Source organism: Apus apus, chromosome 4 (assembly GCF_020740795.1).
Source record: "Apus apus isolate bApuApu2 chromosome 4, bApuApu2.pri.cur, whole genome shotgun sequence".
NCBI classification, from domain to species: domain Eukaryota; kingdom Metazoa; phylum Chordata; class Aves; order Apodiformes; family Apodidae; genus Apus; species Apus apus.
The window spans coordinates 3618332-3641630 of NC_067285.1; the positions used below are offsets into that span (position 1 = coordinate 3618332).

A 23299-nucleotide genomic window follows, 5' to 3' on the forward strand; every position below is an offset into this window, starting at 1 on the left:
ACTGTCAACTTTCTGAAACTTCACTGGAAGACTCTTCCCTTCCCCTTTTCACCTCCTCCCCAAGACAGAAATGAAATCTGATTAGTTCATTTTTCCTTATCTTGCTCTTCTGGTGGGTTTGTGGCACAATTTTAAAATTAAAAAAATCAATTAAATGCAAATAACCACAGGGTATATAACTACAGCTTTTAGGTTGATAGGTGATAGGTTTTATTGAACTGATAAAATATAGAAAACCGTTAGAGGGAAAGAGCTTTCTGCAGTGATAGTGTTCAGTGTGATTTACAGTTTATAACTGTAGGCAAATTTGAAATATTTTTCACCATCTTCAGGATACATTATTAGATAAACCTATAGCCTGTGCTAACCTACATCAGCATTGGCTTTCTTCTCTGTGATGGCAAAGAGGCATAAAAATGAAGACATTTTCAGCCCATTATAGTTTAATGTGGTTTCAAGAGCAGTCAGTTTCTCCACATTTTGGATTTTGTCACATAATACTCTGAGGATGTCTGTAGGAAATGCCTCCGAGCAGCCATGGGAGTTGCAGCACAAAAGAAAATAAGACACCTTAACTATGAAGATTATTGGCTAAAATGTCAGCTCCCAAAAAAAAACCCAGAGAAAATACAGATCCTTGCACGAAATACTTTATTCCAGCATCCTGATCTCCCTCCTTTAGTTTCTGTTGTGTTGCTGAGGTTGTCAAAGCTGGGGGAAGCAAGGGCAGGGCTGCCCCATCCTTGGATGATGTCCTTCATGCCCCCCACTGTGACCAAAGGAGTGTGGTGAACCTCGGGGGCTGCCGGGACAAGACCTGGGACAAGCCGAGGTTGCAGCTCTACGGCCCCATCCCAAGGTGGAGGGAGGGTAGGAAGGAGGAACCTGTGATATTGGGCCTGCGCAGTCATGGGAGAGATGGGTGTTGAGCTATCATAGCACAGGACTAGCTCATTGTTCTTGGAATTGAAAAATAAGAACCTGCCAGTGTGCTGTCTAGATTAATGCAGATGAAATGTACAGGATAAATACATCAGAATCATGGTTGTGCCATTATCCCTTGGGCTACTCTGGCTCACAAGGAGAAAAGGTTGATTTGTATTTGTAGATGATTTTGCTTGCTCTGCCAACCTTCATTTTTGTTTCATTACGAAACCCAGGGAGCGTGTATGTCTTTTGCTTAAAGATGTTGCATATTAGCAAAGATTTTTCTCGATGATCATAGCACAAATGGCTCTGTTTTAAGACAAATTTTTCATCTGTCGTTACTTGTGAGGGTTCATGATGCTATTTTAAACACTGATTATAAATCAGGGAGGTTGCAAGCTCTGTTATTCAAGGGACGGTGCAATATTTGGACGTTGAACGTGGTTTCCAGAAACCAGAAGGTGCTTGCGTGCTGCTGACCAGGCTAAGTGCCCTCCAGCTGCTGTGGGAGGGGTGGAGATTAAACAGCTACAAGGGTAGGATTTGCAAAATTATGAGAGTTTAACCTAGTCTTGACTCGAGCCCACCCTGGGTGTGCAGGAAAACCCCTCATGGAAACCCTCGAAGCGGTGATCATCACTTGTGCTGACAGATGCAGTGTCTCGGGGTGACTTTTGGTGTCAAAGTTAGTGGTGGTGTTTAGCAGGCATTGCTTGGTCCTCTGCCTTAATTTAAGGTGTGAAGAGTGTGGCCTTGGATTATCAGTCATCAGAGGAGAGTGGTTTAGAGTCAGGGATGTGAAAAAATTTTAGGTTATGTTCTCACGCCTTCTAGCGCATGTTGTTTATCCAAGACCCCAGAAACCCAGCCAGGAAGCTCTGGAGGAGCTTGTTTCAGCCTCCAAAAGCTTTGAGAGATGTGGGATGGAATGGCCAGAGGTACCACAATCCAGTGGTCCCAGTCTTTACTTAGACCCTCCTTCCACTGTAGCAAAAGAAATTGCACTTTGGCATTATTTTATGAAAGCCCCATCCCTGGAAGTGTTGAAGGGCAGGTTGGATGGGGCTTGGAGCAACCTGGTCTGGTGGGAGGTGTCCCTTCCCATGCTGGGAGGTTGGAACTGGATGATCTTTAAGGTCCCTTCCAACCCAAACCATTCCATGATTCTGTAATTTTAGATCTTTTTTAAGAGTTCTGGGTTGTTCTGGCCCTGTTTAGGTCCAGAGGCTTTCAAGGGGTTGATGTAGCAGGAGGAGGTGGGTGGAGGCTGGGGCTGAGGTCCTGGGTGCTGCCCACAGGTGGGTGCATGCAGCACCAGACCTGCAGACCGTGGTTTAGAGCAAGGCAGGAATGCCAGCAGCCAGGAAAAGCCTGATTGGTAGAGGGAGTGAAGTAGAGAACATGAAAGTTAATGATTAAACTTTTTCTGTTATCTTTATTCAGCCAGGGAAACTGAAGCTAGGCAAGCTTTGCAGGGAGAGATAGTATCTTTTATTAGACCAGCTTGTCTAGTAAAAAAAAAAAAAATAAAATAGGGAGTTTGGGGACCACCTGCTTTTCTTCAGATCTCCATAATTGCATATTGCATTACAAAAAAAAAAAAAAAAAAATCATTTAATTGTCAAAAGGTTTAAGAGGTATTTGAAAGAAATGAATTTAAAAGCAACTCACAAAAAATATCTCTCATTTGGTTTAATTTGATTTGGACATTTTAAGAGAGATTTAATACCCCTGAATAAGAAAAGACTTTTTTTCTGGTGTGAAGTTTGCTGTTAGAAACCTGACATCTGTATATATGGGCTCACTATTTCTACAGTCTCAAAAGCATGTTCTTTTGTGTGCCCTGAGAAGTCCTCATAAGTGTGGACTCACTCTGACTTATTTCTGAAATACTTGCAGTGCTCTTTTGCAACCTCAGGATGCTCTCAGCACACAACAATTATTAGTGAGCAGCTAGTAAGGCTCTACAAAGGTGCAAAGTCAGAAGGTTCAAAAGGAGTGAGTTTAAAATACAGAGATTTTCTTGCCCTGACCACCACTTTTTTCCCCTAAGTCTAAACAAGCTGTGATTAAATTATGATATTGTGTGATTTGGGAGTTTGTTACTAATCAGTGTATTGTTCTTAATCAGTGTACTTCCCATGTTACAGAAGATACTTTTATTAATAGCATTTCCAGTGACAGGTTTTGTACACTCACCCTGACCTCATGAAATCTTCAGCTTGCAGTCCAGCTTTGTGTTGAGGTTTTCCTATTTTCTTTTTGGAGTGCTTTTTTATTTATTTATTTAATAGCCTCCTACATCGTCTGGTACATCAATTTATTAATTCCCTCAATCCAGCTTAGTCTCAGCTGTATTAATGCATGGCTGGAGGGCACAAATAGCTAAAAAGGACTGTATTGTGTGGCATCTCTGAAATCCTTTTTTTCAGAGAAGTCGGATAAAGAGATTGAGGTTCCTTGGGGGGGTTTTACGTGTTGTGGTTTTTTTCCAGCTGAGTGAAGAGCCTTGCAGGTGACTCTCCAGCAGAGCATGCTCCTCTGGGAAGGTGGCTGCAGGCACAGTGTGAGATCCTGCTTGGAACTAGAGGATCTTTAAGGTCTCTTCCAACCCAAACCATTCTATGATTCTTCATTCTGTGATTCTTCATTTTACTGATGTATCTGGGAACAGCTTCAGAGTGATATGAAAATAAGGAAATGTATTAGATAAGGAACATGGATAAAAGCAGGACTGACTGAGTTTCTTTGCCATACTTTTCCTAGGACATTATGAATAGAGCTCTGGCTTCTTCGTGCAGTCATTTTTGGCTTCTTAGTGCAGTATTTCCAGCAGGTCAAGGGAGGTTCTCCTCCACCTCTACTCTGCCCTAGTGAGACCTCACCTGGAGTACTGTGTCCAATTCTGGGCTCCTCAGTTCAAGAGGGACAGGGATTTACTTGAGGGAGTCCAACAGAGGCTACAAGGATGATTAAGGGACTGCCTTACGAGGAAAGGCTGAGAGACCAGGGGCTGTTTAGGCTAGAGAAGGGAAGACAGAGGGGATCTTATGAATGTCTATAAATATCTGAAGGGTGGCTGTCAAGAAGGAAGGGCCAGTCTCTTTTCAGTGGTGCCCTGTGATAGGATGAGGGGCAATGGATGCAAGCTAGAGCACAGGAAGTTCCACCTCAATGTGAGGAAGAACTCCTTTACTGTGAGGGTTACGAAGCACTTGGGCAGGCTGCCCAGAGAGGTTGTGGAGTCTCCTTCTCTGGAGACTTTCAAGACCCATCTGGATGCCTTTCTATGTGACCTGCCCTAGATTCTGTGGTGGTCCTGCTGAGCTGAAGTATCCATGCAAGGGTTGTCCTCCATCGCAGTGGCTTTTCTGGTGGCCTCAGTGGCTTCCTTGGGTGAGAGCAGAAGGGCCAGAAGCCAGGGAGCTCAAGGAAGGGCATCCTGCTCTTGGGGGACCTTTGGGGGCCCTTCTGCCTGGGCTGGGCCATGCTGAGAGGTGGCAGAAGTAGTGGAGTGCGGATTCCATGTGCTAGTCCATGGAGATCAGGTGGGTTTTGGTGGTCACTGCCAAGCCCGAAGTTTTGTTTGCTGTGTTTTTATGGTTCTGGGCTGTTCTAAATGTCAACACAAAATCAACACTTGCCTTTATTTTTTCAGTGTAACTGCGATAAAATCCTAAGATACGCTTCTAAAGCATTAGTTGTAAAAGTAAATCAACTTTAATAGCAAGTGGGTTGTAGTTAAGTGCTTCTGAATGTTAGTATTTAGGGGTTTTTTTTCACTTAGTTATGATCCAGTGCTGTGAGGAAGTGAGGGTGTTTATCTTGGGGAAATGAGTGGGATTTGCAGGCATTCAGCACCATCCAGGGTTATTCCCTCGCTCATATTTTGCCATCCTTGCTGCACTCAGCAGAATTGGCCTCAAATTCCTCAAAGAGCGACGGCAGAGCACAAGGGGCTCCGGGTGCAGACTGGGACAGGGAAAGAAATGGAAAAAAATGTGAAGCAAGAAAGGAGAATGACAAAAGCAGGAGCCCTGTGCAGTCTGTGAACGTGCTGCAGAAAAGCTGGAAACGTGGCGGTGGTTGGACTTCCTCTCCACGCCAAGGTTTCCTTCTTTTGATCTTTGCCGTGGAAGAAGGGTGGGGATCTGAGAGCAGGAATGTGCCCAGGAGCAGCAGTAGGTAGGGAGAAAGTTTTCAACAGTCTGGCACCCTTGGCAGAAACATTTCACATTTGTAGGTTGGAGAGTGGCTGGTTTTGGTCTCCAGAAGGGATGACCTTGCAACAGGGTCGCTGAACAGACGGTTCCAGCTGGGCTTGTGCTCTTGGCAAGTACCCAGAAGCTATTTTAATAGGTCTTACAAGGGACGAGGTCTTGGCAAGAGCTCTGGGTTTTGGAGTGAGCTCACAGTCTTTTTGCCTTTAGTAGCCAGCAAGTGTCACTGGGGCTGTGGAAGAGCCCCTAGAGTGCACATGGTGTGTCTCGGGGCTCAGAGACACCCCTGGTGCTTCTCTTTCTGTGGGTGTGCATCACTATGAAAGGCATCACTTGCTGCCCATGGCTTTAAGGTTTTGCTCCTTGTATTACTTTGAACAAAGACACTGGAGGTCTCCAGGCACACTTCAGGGATTTGAGCCATCCCTCGCCCCAGGCCAGGGCTTTGGGTGTCCCCTGCTTGGTCACAGCTCCCACCACGGCCCACAGCACATCTGCGGTGTTTGCAGGAGGAAACAAGTCAGCTCCCAGCCCTTTTTGGCACTTTGCACTTGGCCAGAGATTGCCTTGGGAGGCTCTTAAAGCCAAGCTGGGATCTCACTCAAGGCTCCCACGTTGGAAAGTGTGTTATGGGCTGCCCTCTTGATGGGTTCTTCTCCTTCCTTGCCGCAAATGAATGACTTGAGGTGACAGCAGCCACAGGTGGATGTGCAAAGGAGGATTTATCTTCTGAAAGGCTGCCCAGGCTGCCAGCAGTGAATGGAGGACCACTGTCCTCCCCAGCATAAAATCGCCTCCAACACTGTCTTGCCCCTCCTCTGGGATCTACAGAAAACCTCCAGCAGATCAGAAATGTCAGCAGTGTTGCAGAGAAAACGTTATGTATATCTTGCTTCTAAGATTGAGGGCACTTTCCGTCTAGTGTGATGGGAAGGACTGATGTCAGTGGTTAACACCAGTGTAGTTTAATTCCTGCAAGTTTCTCACAGCATGGTGTTTTCTTTGTTTTCTATGCAGAATCTCTCATTATCAATGTGCAAACACAAATTTAGAAGGTGCTGGTAGCGCACAGCTAGTCTGACTGAACCCCTCTTGCTTCCCAAAAACTGAATCCAAGTGTTTGCTGTGATGGATTACTTTTTTTTTCCATTCAAGAGAAGTTTCCAGTCTGAACCGTTGGGCTGTCAGTTGTCTGTCTGTACAGCAGAACTGATTTTGCACCCTGGTGCTTTGTTGGCAGCCCCTCTGCTAGTCTCATGGTGGTCCCAGGCAGTGGTGTTTCAGCCAGGGATGCTGCTGCCCGTCAGCAGGCTCATCTTTAACCTTCTTTTAGATCTCACCTTCCCAAATGTCTTCACAGCCTCTGAATCCCTTGGGGTGGTTTGAAGTCTGAGCAGCCTCCTGCCCAGATGGCTAATATCAGCAGCTCTCCCCTGCACCTTCATATAAAGCATCAGCATCGTTCTCCTTGGTTTTAAGTATTTTATCTTTAAAAAGAAACAAAAAACCCAAATGAAAGCTATACATTTCCTTGAGTGGCTCATTTTTTTTTTTTTACTGCAGTTTGTTTCCACTTGGGTAGGAGGGAAAAGAATGATAAAGAGGCTAGGGAGGGACCTGAAGGAGAGCTGGCGTGGGATGTTGTCCCTCCTGAGTGATGCCATGGGGCTGGAATGTGTGTTTCAATGGTGAACATCACATGTATGAAACATAAAGAATATATATTGCAGCTGACATGGGAGCACTGGACAGAAAGTATTTTCTCAGGTTTCTGGATAGTATCAAGAAGCCATCCATTAAGCACGACAAATACAATCTGTTTTCAGCCCTTGGCTTGGTAATGGAGCATGTTTGAGAGAATTATTGGAGTTTTTTGCTGCCTTCTCCATACTGTTTTTAATAGGAGCTGCAAAGCTCTGCCCCTGGGCGGTGGGATGGTTCTAGAGTCCGTGTGGTGTCTGAATCATAACCACAACACAAACCCTAACTGGGTTTTTCCCCTCTTTTCTCCATCCCTCTCTTTTAAAAAAACAACACAAAAACATCAATACAAGAAACTGAGCTCCTCTGAGCAAGCGTTTCTTCTTCCAACTGCTTCTTGTGGCTCTCTTGGTAGCATCCCTCAGCACCCCATATGGCCTCTCTCATCTGCTGTGCCATCTTTGGTTATTTTGGGAATAACCACATACCAACAATTTAAAATGGAAGGCTCTAAATTACTATTGGTTTACTCTTTTATTTTATTACACCAGTTGATATACTTGCAGCTGTATCTAAAGTGCTCCTGGATGAGATGTAGTTCAGTCCAGAGATTACTTCACAGGAGAAGAGTGCTCCAGAGTTTTCCAAAGCTTGTGCTTCACTTCCCTGCCATTTGACAGCATCCCCTGGCACTGGCAGTGGGTTACACCTATCTCTGTGCTTTAATGGAGTTAGGCAAAAGGAGGTGAAGGGGTGTTTCTGGTGTGTGCACCTACAGGAATTCAAATAAGAATAAGAAAATACCATGGATTTATACTCCCCGTATTTTTACCAAGTATTTCTCTGTGGTTGCTGTCTGCTTCTGTAGTTCAGCTGGGGACTGCAATCGTGGTGTTCCTATCAGCTAATAAGGTTATAGGTTTAAATGGGGAATTTCCTATGAATTTTTAAAAATACATTCTTCAAGGAAGCCCTGAGAAGTTATCTGCAAAGGGAACTGGCAAAAAGCCAGCTGGTGTGTGCTGACAGAGGGAAATGTGCTGGAGAGGTCAGGAGTTTGCACCGGCTCTTCCCAGCAGCAGGTACAACTTTTTTTGCTTCCCATCAGGGATCCTACCCTTCACGGGGGAGGATGGGCCTTGCTGCCTCTTGGCCCATCTTTCTGCAGCTCAGGAGTTTCTCTGAAATGCGATTTCCCTCTCCAGAGGGATGTGACATGGACCCATGGGTTCTCCTGGTGGGCTGGAAGTCACCTCCCCTTTGCCGTTGTCCCCCTTCCCTGTGGCAGCCCTGGCTGCAAGCATGGAGCCCTTCAGCTCCAGCTGCATTACAGACTGGCTTCAAACACCCAGGATTTCACAGTCTTTTCCTGGTAGGATCCTGGCAGTCTCAAAGATGCTTTGCTTAAAAAAACCCAGACCGTGTTGTTATTTCTGAAAAAAAACATGTCATTTTCTAAAGTGTCTGTATATTTGTGTGGCTTCTGTCCGTACAGAACCAAGGGCATCCAGAGTATTTGCAATTAGAAATTACAGCAAATGTCTCTTTTCCCCTGACTGCAAGATAAAGGCTGTGTCTTACTTCATTTTCGCCTGTGCATTTTTTAGGAGAAGGATTTTTTAACAGGAGAAGTAAAAGAAAGAGCATCACTTGTGAGTATGCTGTGGTAGAGGAGGGTGGTCCTCTCAGTCCTGCAGCACCTGCAGTGCTTTCCAAAAACAACCCTGTCCACACGGAAACCTTCCTTCAGCACTTGTTTGAAGGCATCTTCCCAACCCACTTAAGCCTTTCTGCTTGCAAGAGGTACTGCTACAGCTGGAAACCACCACCCCATGTGTTATCTGTGACCCACAGAGGTGGCTTTCCCAGAGGTTTCCCCTCCATCCGGCCCTGAAGTGCCAGTTTACAGCCCACAGGAAGAGTGGTCAAAGGCTACTATGGAGTGGGCACCCCTGAACCACCTTGGGAGGGCACTGTGGGCCCCCAGCTTTCCAACTTGTAATGGTAGGGTCATGGCTGGGACAGTAAATCTGTGGAAAACCTGAAGTGCTCAAGAAAAGCCAACATAAGTTCAAAAGAAAGATATGCCTAAACAGGTTATCAAACACTGGCACAGGCTGCCCAGGGAAGTGGTTGATGGTTGGGCTTGATGATTTTAAGGTCTTTTCCAACCCAAATGGTTCTGTGTTTCTAAATTCCCTTGTCTTGTCTGAGGAGACTGGATTTTAGGGAAGCCAATAGATCTTTTGATGTCTATCATCAAGTCAGTACCAGCTTCAGGGGGTAAACCTTTGTTCTCCTTATTCCTGACCCTGTCCTCTGATTCCAGGACTCCCCTGGGCATCCAGAAGCACCCAAAAGGGTCAGCAGGACCATTGTCTGTTAGAGGGCTTAATCTGCCAAGGAATTACTGTGTGTTTCTCCTGGGTGTTTCCCTTGGACCAGCTCTGGGTGGTTCAGACCCTGCAGTCTGCAGAGGGGAGGGATAGAGCTGTTTGAACCAGTGGGATGGTGATAGAACAGTGATGGAGAAACACAGGTCTGCGACTGCGTTGCTGACTGACATCCCCAGGTACTGTGTTTCTCCCAGGTGAAGCAGTGTAACCAGTACTGCTAGTGCACCAGCTGTGCCCTGGTCTGGTTTTGGCTTCCATGGCTGAAAATCAGCTTGATGGATCCAAGGTAGTTTCCACAAAGGGCACGGAGATCCCTCTGTTAACTGCCTGGCACTGCTTGCCAGCCAGGGAGTGGCAAACAGTAAGATGCAGCACTAACCCTACTAACTGGGAGTGAGCTGCAGATTTTTTTCCTTATTTATTGAATGAGGGCTGTCTCTTGCTGTGGCTGGTGATGGTGACTGGAAAGAGAAAAAAACCAGCTGCTCCAAGCCATGAGCTGCCACACGCTCTGCAGACAGGGCATTGCACAGGTATGACCGTCTCTGTGTCCCGCAGTGGCACGTCCCTGTGCTGCAGGAGAGTGGGTTCGGGATAACAATGATACAGGGATGCTTTACCTATTTGGGACAAACTGGGCAGGAGCAGGAGATGGGCGTCTCCACGTAGGAACATCCTGCTAGCAAGCGGGTGTTGTTTCTGATGCTGAAAACCAGTGGATTTACACAGCAAGAAAGAATTTGGCCCTTCTTTTCTGGGTGCTGGATGAGATCAGCACAGCCGTGCTTTCTCCCCCTGCTTTGTGTTGGTTTTGCTGCTGCTGCTAAAGGCTATCAGCCTGATTCTGGAGCCTCATTCAATATACTCTGCATGGAAAAGCATGTTTCATTTTTATTTTTTTTTTTAAGATTAAAAAAAGCCAACCAAACACACAGACAAAAAAAACCCAAACAAACATGAAACGCAGCGTGGCACAGATTAAATCCATTTGAGACAACTCAGAAAAAACCACGCCGTATGTGCAAGTCAATAGGAGGAGGGGAGTGGAAGGGGGAAAAGGCAACTGTGACATATACAAACCCTTTAGTGTGCATAGCATAAGATTTTTTGGCTGGCACTCACATGATTTTATTCAAGGGCTGGGAAAGAACTACGATTAGTTAAAAGCTTCGGCAAAGTCTGGAGGGAGTGCTCTGAAGAGTTGGGAGCCGCGCAGAGGTGACTGTAACTCCTCTCGCAATTTCAGACTATTCTTCTGTGGCTCAGGACAAAAGCCTTTTCTTTTCCCTCCGTGTTCAAAGAGACATTTGTCTTGAGATGTTGCAGCTGTGGGCCGCAGGATTGCTTGTTTGAAGATACCCCCTCGTAGACGAAAGGAGAGGCAACGCACTGCAAAGTGGTAGTATTTTCTCGTGTGTGGGTTCCCCCCCTTCCTCCTCCCTCCCTCCTCCTCCACTGCCATGTGTGGTTTTTAATAAGAAGAAGAATGTGGAGGCAACATTTTCCAGGCAAGGGGAAATTTCCTGTTTCTTTTCTGTTTGTTTAATAAAGTGTGTAGTTGACTGTAAAACTGTAGCTACTTTGTTGTGAACGAGTAATTCAGGCGAGTGTCAGGATCTCTTCTTGATGCACTTTTATATACTGCAAGTGAACATGTTTAAAGCCTTTTGCCTTTTTTTTCCCTTTTCTCTCTTTTTTTTTTTTTTAAATGCTGCGTGGTGTAGGCAACTGAGATTAATAAGAATTAGGCAAATGGCTTCTGCTTTTGTTTCTGTGAGATAGTACCAGCCGTCTTGCGGTCACACAAAGGCTGCCATTTAGCAGGGAGCACTCCCTAATTCTCTTGGCAGGGGTGCCATTGGGATCGGATACAAGTGGGTGGCAAAGGGGAGGAGCAGCAGGAGAGGACAAGCAGGCTTTGTGTATTAAAAATGAAACAAAAGCACTTTATACGCGGGGCTGCGTGCAACAAGCGGTGCTGTCTGTGAGCCGGGGTGGAGTTTGAGTTCTCACTGTGACTGCAAAACCTTTTTTTTTTTTTTTCCTGTGCCTTTTTTTTTTTTTTTTCCCTTCTTTCCGTAAACCCTCCCTCCTCTCCCTCTGCCTTACCAGCCTCTCCCTGCAGTGCTGGCGAGGGTCCGCGGGCAACTGAAAGCACCTAAAAAACCCCCACATATGGAGCAGTATTTGCCACAACTTTGCAGGAAGGGCTGAGGGTGTATTGGCAAATTCAGCTTGAGATTTGGGGGAGGGGGGAGTCACTGAAATCGGTGAGGCTGTTGGGAGGAAGAGCTGAGCCCACCCCAGACCCAGGGAGAGCTGGTTCTGCCTGTACCAGCCCGGCTTGCTGTGCTGCCAGCACTGGGTGAGGCAGCGTTGGGCTGGGTGTGCACAGCACCCTACCCATCAGGGCACTGAGCCTGGTGGGTTTTGCAACGTGGGGCAGAGTGAAAGGGTTAATGGCTGCGGTGTTGTATCAGAATCTAGGGGTGGGGGGGAACGTCTGGCTCTTTAATTACTTTCTGATCCATGGCATACCTCCTTAATGAAGCAGTCGCATGCAGAGCAAACGTGCTCGGGTAGAAAGAAAAGGGTAGCGAGTTTTTCTCTTGGATTTGTCAGCTGAGATGTTTTGGTTTGAATGTGTTTGTGCGGGAGGCAGGAACCAGGGTCCTGAAGAATAGACCCAGGCTGGTGGAAAGGCAGCAAGAGAGGCAGGCAAGGAAAATACACCGTGGTTTAAGTTGCAAACCTGCCAGTGGTTTTTATGAAAATGTAATTTCCATACATGATGCGCTTCGTCTCATATCGATTTGCTTCAAAACTTTCCTTGTTGGCCTGAAGGAGATTCCCTCCTTGAAGCAGGAGAAACGAGAGACATTCCTCTGAATACCTCCCAGTTCCCAGCCAGCATTCATCCTCAGCGACCACACTTTTGTGTGCGGGTGAGGGTGACATGCCTGAGAAGCCTGTGTCATCATGCACAATTACATCCCTAATCTCAGCAAAGATACAGATGCTGTTTAAAAAAAAAAAGCAAGCTGTGCTTTGTTTGACTTTCAAAGAAGCTTACGTAATGGCAGCATAATAAACCCGTTATTTTGGGGCTTGGAATAAATGTTGAGGTTTCAGATAACCCCTGGTTTTGTCTTCCACGGGCTGTACTTGCAGGGAGCCACCACCAGCCTCCATGAGCTGCCTGAGGATGGTCCAGGTCCCTGGTGGGCACCAGGCTCTGCTCTTGGCTTGCCCAAATAGAGGTGAATGGCTGCACAGCATGGGGACTGGCCACTGGGGCTGGGACCATCACACCTCGCCCCTGCATCCAGTGCCTCTTCATTTACAGTTGTGAGGCTGAGAGGTGATGCTCTAAGCCTTGGATCATATACGTTAGTAAGCGTTTAAGTCAGTGTTATAATTCACTCTCTTGTTAACCTGAGAAAATAATCTAGCTGGGCTGTAGTGCTTCGTGTAAGGACGGTGCGAGCGCTCCGAGATTTGTCCACGTTTTCATTCTTGCTGATCTGCTTATGGCAAGCTTCTTTGGGTTATCCAGATCGTCTCAGCCCTCTGCCCTGCCTACTGACACAGTTGCACTTCCATCTGGAGGAAATGCACGCAAGCATCATGTCTTGCTTCCAGTATGTGCTGATGGAGATCTTGTTAGGAAAGACAGTGGAAAGGAACTATCCCAAAAATTCTTCATGCCTAATGCTGAAATTCTTCTGCTGGGTTGGTTGGTTCTTAATTTCTTAAGGCGAATTCAGAGCTGTTAAACCCCCTCTCTTAAATCTGCCTGTTTCCATGGGATGAATTTTTCCCATTAAAAAATAATTGGAACTATGTGCTGTCCTGTGTTCCCTACACAGTGTAGATCCCTCCCCATGGTGAGGCCATCAGGGAGGCATCGCTTGGGCCCATAGCACCCACGCCTGTCACATACACATCAGCTGCTGTAGATCTTGCTAATGCTTTACCCAGCAGCAATGTGGACAAAAGGGCAGATTAAATTTTGCTTTTAAAGGGGGGGGGGGAAAGAAGAAGGAAGAAAAAGAAATCAGTATGTTGCTCTTCTCATTAGTTTCTTTCCCTCGTTGTCATTTTTTTGGCACGTGGGGCTGCAGTGACACTACCCCTGGTGTTGACTGCAGTCCAGAGGGCTGGAGCAATCCCCAGCCTTGCATGCAAGGGCCAGCAAAGGAGCATCCTGCTCTTGGCTGTAGTCCCACATACTCCAGCAGTGCCACAGACAGCAGCATTTGTTCTGTAGGATTCCATGTGAGACGTTTGACCCCGCTAAATACCCAGTTCCCTCAGCCAGGCTTGTCCAGCTCACCAGTTGCACTGTGAGTAGCGATGACTGTGGTGTAGAGCAGCAGGGGAGGACGCTCTGATGCAGCCTAGGGAAGGTGTGACTGTGTCTGGTACTCCTGGGAGGTCCTTGTGCAGAAGGGTTTTGATAAGGATAGGGGCTTTGCTGGGGCTGGTGTGAGGGGGTTTGAAGGTTCAAACCCAAACCCTCTGGGCCTGGCCATCTTATGGTGCAGCAGCAGAAATAAAACACCACTGTGTCCCCTGAGCACCCTTTCTCCCCACCTGTGCTTTTCCCAGAAACACCTGGGTAGGTAAAAGAGATATTTTGTACAGTCCTCATGTAATAAATTCCCTTACTGAGTGGTAAAGGTGTAGAAATTTCTCAGTGACTTGTCCAAAAACGAACCAGTTAATACCCAGCAGAGCAACAAATAGGATATAAAAATTGGCCTTCTGCAGCCCTTGGTGGGGATCGTTCCTTTCTTCACCTCTGCCTGGAGAACATGTGAAAGGAGGAAAAAAGCAGCACAGCTGAACAGACCCCTGAGTACAAACAGTTTCAAGGGAGCAACCTGTGGGAAGGTGTAAGTGTGAGAAGAGCTGGGTGGGACCTGTGGGCAGGTCCCTCCCGCTGGCTCCAGCTGCACATCCCAGAGCATCCTGAGGGATGCAGGAATAGACCAGGTTTGGTTTTACAAAGGAAGCAGAGCTCTGCCGTTCCCACCTCTGAAGCCTTTGGTAGTTGGTAACGTAACAACCTGGATGCTGGAGGTCTTCAGGGTCCTGCTCTTCCTCTGATTTCCTGTAATCCTTGGCTTTTTTTACTGGATGTGTGTTTGGACATGTCTTTCTGAGCCAGCCAGGATGGTAAAGTCATTCCTTAAAAAACAGACAGTGCCAGCATACATCTATGGCATGAAATCCCAGCCCTCCTGCAGGCAGGGGAAAAAAATTACTGTGGCTTGGGTTTCACTCCTAACATGCTCAGTAAAACGGCTGCAGAGGCCAGAAGATCTGGCTTACATTATTTGCTTGGAATGTGGCCTGTGGTGGTGAGGATCAGCGTAGTGGAGATACATCCCATGAAGTCACCTGTGGCTGGAATAGGGTTGTCCATGCCTGTCCTGGGAGGAAGCCATGCTGTGTTTTCTCTCCAGCCGGGGAAGAAACACAGCCGTGCTCCCAGAAGGAAACCTGGACCTGCAATGGCATTGCATTGCCATTGTCCCCCCAGTTTTCCTCGAATCATTAAGGTTGGAAAAGACCTCTGAGGTCATCAAGTCCAACCATCAACCCAACACCATCGTGCCTGCTCACTTGCTGTGCAAACCATGTGCTGCTCTCCCTCACCCAGCACAGGAACCCGACGCAGGAGCCGCCACTGCCAGGGGGACCTTCCTGCTGCCACCAGTGTAAAAGCTTCCCTCCTTCTGCTTCCAGGTATTCGCCCTCAAATCATGAATGGCCCCATGCACCCCCGGCCCCTGGTGGCACTGCTGGACGGGAGGGACTGCACGGTGGAGATGCCCATTTTGAAGGACCTGGCCACGGTTGCATTCTGTGACGCACAATCAACTCAGGAGATTCACGAGAAGGTAACGGGAGCTGCCGGGGTGGGCCGGGCTGGGGGGTGGTGGGATCTGGCCTCCCTCTGCCAATTCTTTTTGAGCAAGAAGTGTGCAAAGCTGCACTTGGAGTTGATCACAGATAACATCACCAGAAGTCACTGCAGATTAAAACTCTGCAAGGATATTGTAAAAGCCGGATGTTATTTTGAAAAAAAAAAAAGGGTCACCTTATCTCTTAGCATCAGTTTCTTACATCAATATTATGAACATGTCTCATTTTTTTGAAGTCTGCTTGCTGATTGCAGCAGTTCCAGCATTCTGCACCTCCCTGGGGTGCCAGGTTGCTCTGGCTTTGGCGCCACCATCCCATGCTGCAGCTGATGGACTTCCCTGGGTTTGGCTGCACCTCAGCAGCTCATTTCTCCCCAGCAGGGAGTGGGAGAGGTTTGGGCAGTGTGCAGGCATTGCTGGGCAGTGGGGATGGGTGTTTCTGCTTGGAAACTCAACCAGTTCTAAATACTTCTTTTAAAATAATTATTTGTGTGCATTCAGATAACTCAGAGGAGGTTTGAAGGGATCAGAAATCACCTCCAGGATCTGGGAAAGAGAACTTACAAATACCATCAGTGCTGATCTTTGCAGCACTTCAAATATTCAAGGCAGGGGAAGGAGGATGGAGTTTTTTAGGACACATTGATAGATGATAGATGAGCCAGTCTTGGAGAATTTGGGTAGGTCTTGGGTTTCCAGAGCCCTGAGGTAGCTTATGGTGGGCACCAATGGAGGTTTGAATCTCTGCTGAAGGGGATGGAGACATACAAGACTGTACAGCCTCACACAGATCTTTTTAGGTGCTCTTGAAAACATCCAGGAAAGGTTAATGTGAACAGTTTGACAGGTATTTGTACTTCCAATGTATGAAAAATGTCAAGGAGTTATGAGTGACACACTGTTGTGTTCAAAAACAATAGATGCTGCTGTAAAACCTAATTCCTTTTTAAAAGCAGAATTACTGCTGGTTGGAAGCAGAGGGATTAGCAGATAACCACCTGGAAAAGGGTCTGGCTGAGTGACAGGCTCCGTTTTCCTCTGCCTTGTCTCCCCAGACATACCATAATTTTCAGATACCCATCCAGTCTTTTCCCAAAGGGAATGGCCTCAGTGCTGGTGGGTCACACCCCTGATGGTTTTGGTGACACCCAGAAGTGTTGGCTTGCACTGTGCCTGGGCCAGACAGTAGGTCGGCAGTAAAAATACACAATTTACTGCGTAGTATTCCTGATCCAGGAGCTGCAGGCATCCCTTCCAGATGTCCTGGTGGCTCCTGACATGTCTGTTCTGTTCCAGGTATTAAATGAAGCTGTGGGGGCGATGATGTACCACACCATCACACTGACTCGAGAAGATCTAGAGAAGTTCAAGGCCTTACGGGTCATTGTTCGGATAGGCAGCGGCTACGACAACATCGACATCAAAGCTGCAGGGGAGCTTGGTAAGTCTCAGCTCTGCGCCCCAGCATCCCTCCCACGTCCCTCCGAGTCTTTAAAATCAGCACCAGTACCTGCTGCTTCCCAGGGGAGCGTGCTGGCAAAGTGGAGTTGCAGGCAGGACCTCCCAAAGGGGGTTGATTCAGCCCCTGAAATTACAGGTCTCATTTGTTTGCATGTAGAGATTATGATGACCAGAAAACCTGACCATGACCTAAACAAAATGGTGCAGTTTTAGAAGGCAGCTTTCAGTTTCATGTGGTATTAGAACTGTCCCATCTGAGTCTTTCATGCCACACTGTCCCTATTCCAGGGAGCTGTTGGACTGGTGGATATTTGTATGACTGTTCTGCTTCTGGCACGGGAGAGCTGATCTAGCTTTAGAAAATGGGAGGAGAAGGGTGGTTTACTGTATTTTGTTAAGCAAGGTTAGTGTCTTGATCTGGTCTGGTTCTGAGTTGTGCCTGCACCACTGGGAAGGTGGTGTGTCAGATGGTGGAGCAGGAATTGTGCGTTGGGTTGTTGCTGCCTCCTTTGCCATCTCATCAGAGGTGCCTCAGGAACTTGAAAAAGAGACTTATGGTGGGGACATGTGGTGTAGGCTGTGAAAATGCAGAGGGTCATGTTGTCAGGAAGGAGCCCTTGTGTCCAGCTGTGGGAATTTTTGCATGCCCAGGTTCAAGGGGTGCGTGCTGTCAGACCGTGCTGGGGCCCCCAGGTTTCCTCATGGGTTGGGATGGTCATAGGGACCTTTGGCTCTCTGCGTGTCCCCAAGGGAGAGAGTTTAATTGTATCCGTGGTTTTAGCAGCTGAGTTATAACCAGTTTGATGGTCTGATCCCAAGATTCAGTCTATCAGGCAGTCCTGCAGTAGTGCTTAGGATGTCTTGTATTAAAGGTTATCTCTGGGGAAGTGAGGAATAACAGCCATTTCACATGAGCCATTTTACGGGGTAATTGCAATGAGAGTTTCAAACAGTCATCCCTAAAAAAGCAATTCTCAATATAGTGAATTATTTTTTATTTTTTTTTTCTGAGAGGAGAACAGTGTCTTCTCAATGTAATGGTTTCTTCATGTTTTTAACTCTTATTGTTATTATCCATTATAACAATGTTCTTGAGGCTTTCAACATCAGGAAAGGAAAAATATCACGGGTAAAGTAATGGGATACTGCAGTATAATCCTTCTTTTTATGCTTGGCAAATTGGGTGGCCAAATGATGTGGTTTTGAGTGGAAAATGTAATGACTACCCACAAATGTAGCGTAAAGTTTAATTGGTATTGTTTCCCATAAGGTAGATTTTAAACTGTGCAGTCAATAAATGACCAGTGTCTAAACACTGCTTGGCCACACACTATCAAACTGCCTTTCTGGGGCTGGTGGGACCAGTTTTGACCCAGTAGAAGACACCCCCAGAACAGGATGCTGGTGTTGAACCACCCACCATGGGGGCTTAATTTACTTGTCTGATATTTACACGTGTGGTCTTCTCAGGAATCCCTCCCTCCCACTTGGTTAGGGGCTTCAGCAGGTGGTCACTGTGGTTTCTGGGCCTGAGGTACATCAGAAGTTCCCTCTGTGGGAGAGATGGGGAAAGTAAAGCGAGACAGCATCAGCTTTAGGAGCTGGTGGGACCAGAGCATTGTGTTCCCATCACCTGAAAGGCAGAGGAGCCGGGCGGTGGCTTCAGGGCTTGGGTGGCCATGTTTTTTTTCAACCTGTGGGGTCAGTTTTCTCCCAGTTTCTGTAGGTCTTTCAAACAGCCATAGGGTGGAAAACAGTTTTAAAAACAAAAAAACAGATTCCTGGGAGCAAGGAGATTGGCAAGGGGCTGGGGTTGGGGAGGCATTTTCTGTCAGCTTCTTCTTACTTGCAGTTCCAAGCGAGTACATGGCAGGTTAAAATTAACCTTTTGTGGGAAAGGAACAAAAGGAAGACCCACACCGGGGCAGGCAGGGCAGTGATGGGGTGGGAAAGATGCTCCAGTGTGGGTCTTGACTGGTTTGGTTGGTGGAAGGGGGCAGCTGGCCCTGCCATACTGACCTGGTGCTGCACCATCCTGCTCAAGTGCACCAAATTACTTGTCCTGAAATAATTCAATGGTTGAACAGTGTTATTGTGGGAAAGGAGTGACTTGTGCCAGCACGGTTTAATTCTGTTTGAAGGTAGATTAAACTGAGTAAGAATAAGATTTTCTATTGCAAAATAAACCTTTGCTCCTGGAGTTACTCCCACGTAGCTATCGCACTCAAAATCTCCACTTGTCCTTGCTCCAGAGAATCACAGAATCCCCAACTGGTTTGGGTTGGAAGGGCCCTTAAAGACCATCTAGTTCCAACCCCCTGCATGGGCAGGGACACCTCCCACCAGCCCAGGCTGCTCCAAGCCCCATCCAACCTGCCCTTCAACACTGCCAGGGATGGGGCAGCCACAGCTTCCCTGGGCAACCTGGGCCAGGGTCTCACCACCCTCACAGCAAAGAATTTCTTCCTAAGATCTCAGCTAAATCTCTGTTCTTTCAGCTTAAAACCATCATCCTTTGTCCTATCACTTCCTGTCCTTGTCCAAAGTCCCTCCCCACTTTCCTGGAGCCCCTTCAGGCACTGGAAGGTGCTCTAAGGTCTCCCTGGAGCCTTCTCTTCTCCAGGCTGAACACCCCAACTCTCTCAGCCTGTCCCCAGAGCAGAGCTGCTCCAGCCCTCTGAGCATCTTTGTGGCCTCCTCTGGACTCACTTCAAGAGGTCCATGTCCTTCCTCTTCTGAGGGTTCCAGAACTGGCCACCATACTGCAGGTAGGGTCTCACAGGAGTAGAGGGGGAGAATCACCACGTAGGGAGCCCCTGAGCAACCATCACCACAGCCTCACGTGGTGGCGTTTGCAGAGATCCCAGGCTGCTGTGCCTAAACCACACAAGTCCTTGGAAAATGCTGCCCCAAAGCTTGAGGATGAGGAATAGGTGGGGCGGGGGGAGCTGAGGCAGACGGGGCAGCAGCCCCTCTGCTTTGCTTCCCCCCCTGAGCCGCGGCCGCGCCTTGCCTCCCCAGGGATCGCCGTCTGCAACATCCCCTCGGCGGCCGTGGAGGAGACGGCCGACTCCACCGTCTGCCACGTCCTCAACCTCTACCGGCGGAACACGTGGCTCTACCAGGCGCTGCGGGAAGGCACGAGGGTGCAGAGCGTGGAGCAGATCCGGGAGGTGGCCTCGGGAGCTGCCCGCATCCGTGGCGAGACGCTGGGGCTCATCGGCTTTGGTAGGTGGGCGCGGGACGGGCCTGCCCGGGAGGCCCGCGCCTCCTCCCTGCCCTAGGAGGGAACTAAAACGAGCATTCCCAAACCCAGAACCACCGGGGTGGATCAGCAGGGGTCTCACGCTGATTTTTCAGGGAAGGCGTTGTTATTTGTGAGCCTCAGAGGAGCGCTGGGGGAACCTGGCAGTGCCCCAGGAGGGATCACACCTGCTAGGGCTGGTGTCCTCTCCCAAAATAAACCCATTCCCGAGCCACAGCTGCACCAGCAGGGCTCTTCCGGAGCCCTTCTGCCCTCTGCAGTGGGCAGTGGGTAAACAGTGGGTAAAACAGTTTCTCTTCAGCTCAGCTGTAGCCGTAGAGTTTGAGCACAGCATCAGCACCTCTGTGCCTGGCTGCCTCCAGCTGGAGAAGTTAGCAGATACATCACTGGCTGAGGCTTTGCACACAGGGCAGACGGAACCTGCAGAGCCCGTGGTGGGGATGGGCAGGTGGGGACGGGCAGGGGGGTCTCAGCCAGGCCACAGATCTCCTTCCCCAGCACAGTAGCTGTGGTGGCCCCTTGCTTCCAAGCCCTGACAGTTGTCTCTGTCATGCCCAATTAACCAGCCGTTCAGCCAGAGGCTGAAAAACCTCACAAACAAGTTGCCTACAAGAGGCAGCTTTGGTTTTGTTGCTGTTGTTGTTTCTTTTTCTTTCCTTTTTCGGCGTTCCTTGGTAGATGCAGCGCTGCAGAGGATTGCTTCTCTGCCATGTCCAGAGCTGCACGTGGGTGGGGCTGAGCCACACCTTGTGCCTTCCCCACCAGACCTGCATGGCCACGGATGCTGCCACGTCTGCAAACGGCCCTGAGCTGGCAGGTGCCTGGTGGCCTCACGATCATTTGGGCTGTTTTAAAAAAAATGTAACACAAGCATCTCCCATTCGCTAGAGCCAAGTACAGCCCTCCCTGTGCAAGGTGGCCTGGGTGTGCCCTCCAGCCAGCATCCCCTTCAGGGGCTGCCTGGGGAGCCCGGGAGGTGGCAGGGGACAGGCTGGGAGCCATGGGGCAGCTCAGCCGTGTGGTGGGAATCGGCTCAGCGATCTCCTCTCTCCCCTTCGCGCGCAGGTCGCACGGCGCAGGCGGTCGCTGTCCGAGCCAAGGCGTTTGGCTTCAACGTGATATTTTACGACCCGTACCTGCAGGATGGGATTGAGAGGTCCCTGGGAGTCCAGCGGGTCTACACGCTCCAGGACCTGCTCTATCAGAGCGACTGTGTCTCCTTGCACTGTAACCTGAACGAGCATAACCACCACCTAATCAACGACTTCACGATCAAGCAGGTACGTGCGACCGAGGCGTGTCGGTGCCGCCCGCGGGTCCCTCTGCAGTCATGGCCGGGCACGCCAGGCCCTTAGTGCCTGCAGGCTACCTCTGAAGCAGCTGGTGGCACCCAGGAGCCCATCCATCTCCCCACAGTGTTACCACAGGGTAGCACTGCGGGGTGAGCGAGCCCTCAGCTCCCATGGTGCAGCAGCAACAGCAGGAGAGGGGTTTGTTGGCTGATAGAATCATTCAGGTTGGAAAAGACCTTCAAGACCATCAAGTCCAATCATCAGCCCTACACCTTCAGGGACGGTGCCTCCACTGCCTCCCTGGGCAGCCTGTTCCAAGGCCTCCTCACTCTTTCTGGGAAGAATTGTTCCTGATATCCAATCTCAACCTCCTCTGGCACAGCTTGACCCCATTCCCTCTTGTCCTATTGCCAACACCCACCTCACTACAACCTCCTCTCAGGTAGCTGCAGAGAGCCATGAGGTCTCCCCTCAGCCTCCTCTTCTCCAGGCTGAACAGCCCCAGCTCCCTCATGCTCTTCTCATCAGACCCGTTCTTCAGACCCCTCCCAGCCAGAACTGGACTTTCTGTAGAAAAAACAGACGCAGTGGGATGGGGATTGCTGTGGGACAGGAGCACAGCTGCCCGGCACCGTAAGAGGGTGCAGGCAGGGCCAGAGGCACCCCGGGGCATTGCACTGGGTAGGTAGTGGGGTCACCACACCCAGCTCACTCTCCCCTCTCTCTGGCAGATGAGGCAGGGAGCGTTCCTGGTGAACACGGCGCGCGGGGGCCTGGTGGACGAGAAGGCCTTAACCCAAGCCCTGAAGGAGGGACGGATACGAGGGGCTGCGCTCGACGTGCACGAGTCCGAACCCTTTAGGTAAAGGTCTGGCTGTTTATTTGTTGGGTCACCATCCATAGCAGCGTGTCCATGGGGCTGTCACACAGCACCAGCCCTGGGGAACCATCCTGCTGCTTTGAGAAAAGGCAGCAGCCCCTTGCAGCAGCCATGGGAGGTGGGCGGGCAGGGGGTTACGGGTGTTCAAAGGGCCTCTGGGAGCCTAGAACAAGAAATCAGCCCATGTTTAAAAAAACCAACAAACCCCAAGTGCTCACTAGTGCATAAGGACGCTTTCACTGTGTGAGTTTTGGGCAGTTTTGCCCACAGGCTGCTGCTAGCAGGAAGGGGTTGGTTGTAAGTGGGATTGCAGCTCCTCTCTGGGGAGAGGGGGAGCAAGAGTGGGTTGCTTGTGTTTTCAGAAATAATTAAAAAAAAAAAAAAAAAAAAAAAAAAAAAAAAAAAAAAGTGAATCACAGAACTGTCAGAGCTGGAAGGGACCTTTAGAGATCATCCAGTCCAACTCCCCTGCTAAAGCAGGATCCCCTGGAGCACATTCCACAGGGCTGCATCCAGGGGGGTCTGGAATATCTCCAGAGAAGGGGACTCCACAGCCTCCCTGGGCAGCCTGTCCCAGGGCTCTGTCACCCTCACCATAAAGAAGTTTCTCCTCATATTCCACTGGCACTTCCCATGTTCCAGCTTGTGCCCGTTGCCCCTCGTCCTGTCCCTGGGCACTGCTGAGCAGAGTCTGGCTCCATCCTCCTGCACCCACCCTGAGATACTTGTAGGCATTGATAAGGTGTCCCCTCAGCCTTCTCTTCTCCAGGCTGGACAGTCCCAGCTCTCTCAGCCTTTCCTCATCAGGGAGATGCTCCAATTCCCCAGCCATCTTTGTTGCCTCCCCTGGACTCTCTCCAGCAGCTCCCTGTCTCTCTTGAACTGGGGAGCCCAGAACTGACACTCTCCAGCCCAGGTGCCACAGCTGAGAGGCTGGGAACAGAGGCTGGCATAGGTAGAGGGCAGCCTACAAGTCTCTGGCTGCTCATAAACTTTTACTCTCTCTTTAAACATTGATTAATCTTTCTTTCCCCCCCTGCTCCCAGTTTTGCTCAAGGCCCGTTGAAAGATGCCCCAAATTTGATCTGTACTCCGCACACGGCTTGGTACAGCGAGCAGGCCTCACTGGAGATGAGAGAAGCTGCTGCTACTGAAATCCGGCGTGCCATCACAGGTACCAGCCTGGGGGGCTGGGGTGGCTCCCTCCTCACCTGGGGTGGGAGC

General features: G+C 49.1%; 1 protein-coding gene across 1 annotated transcript in view; it reads left to right on the top strand.

The window, feature by feature from the left end:
• The window catches only part of CTBP2 (C-terminal binding protein 2), a 45081-nt gene that overhangs the window by 17645 nt on the left and 4137 nt on the right, over positions 1–23299 (top strand). The window contains exons 2-7 of the mRNA XM_051618021.1: positions 14999–15153; positions 16474–16618; positions 19660–19866; positions 20969–21183; positions 21927–22057; positions 23122–23249. Of these exons, the coding sequence (XP_051473981.1) occupies positions 14999–15153; positions 16474–16618; positions 19660–19866; positions 20969–21183; positions 21927–22057; positions 23122–23249 (981 nt within the window). The remainder of the gene's footprint in view (positions 1–14998; positions 15154–16473; positions 16619–19659; positions 19867–20968; positions 21184–21926; positions 22058–23121; positions 23250–23299) is intronic.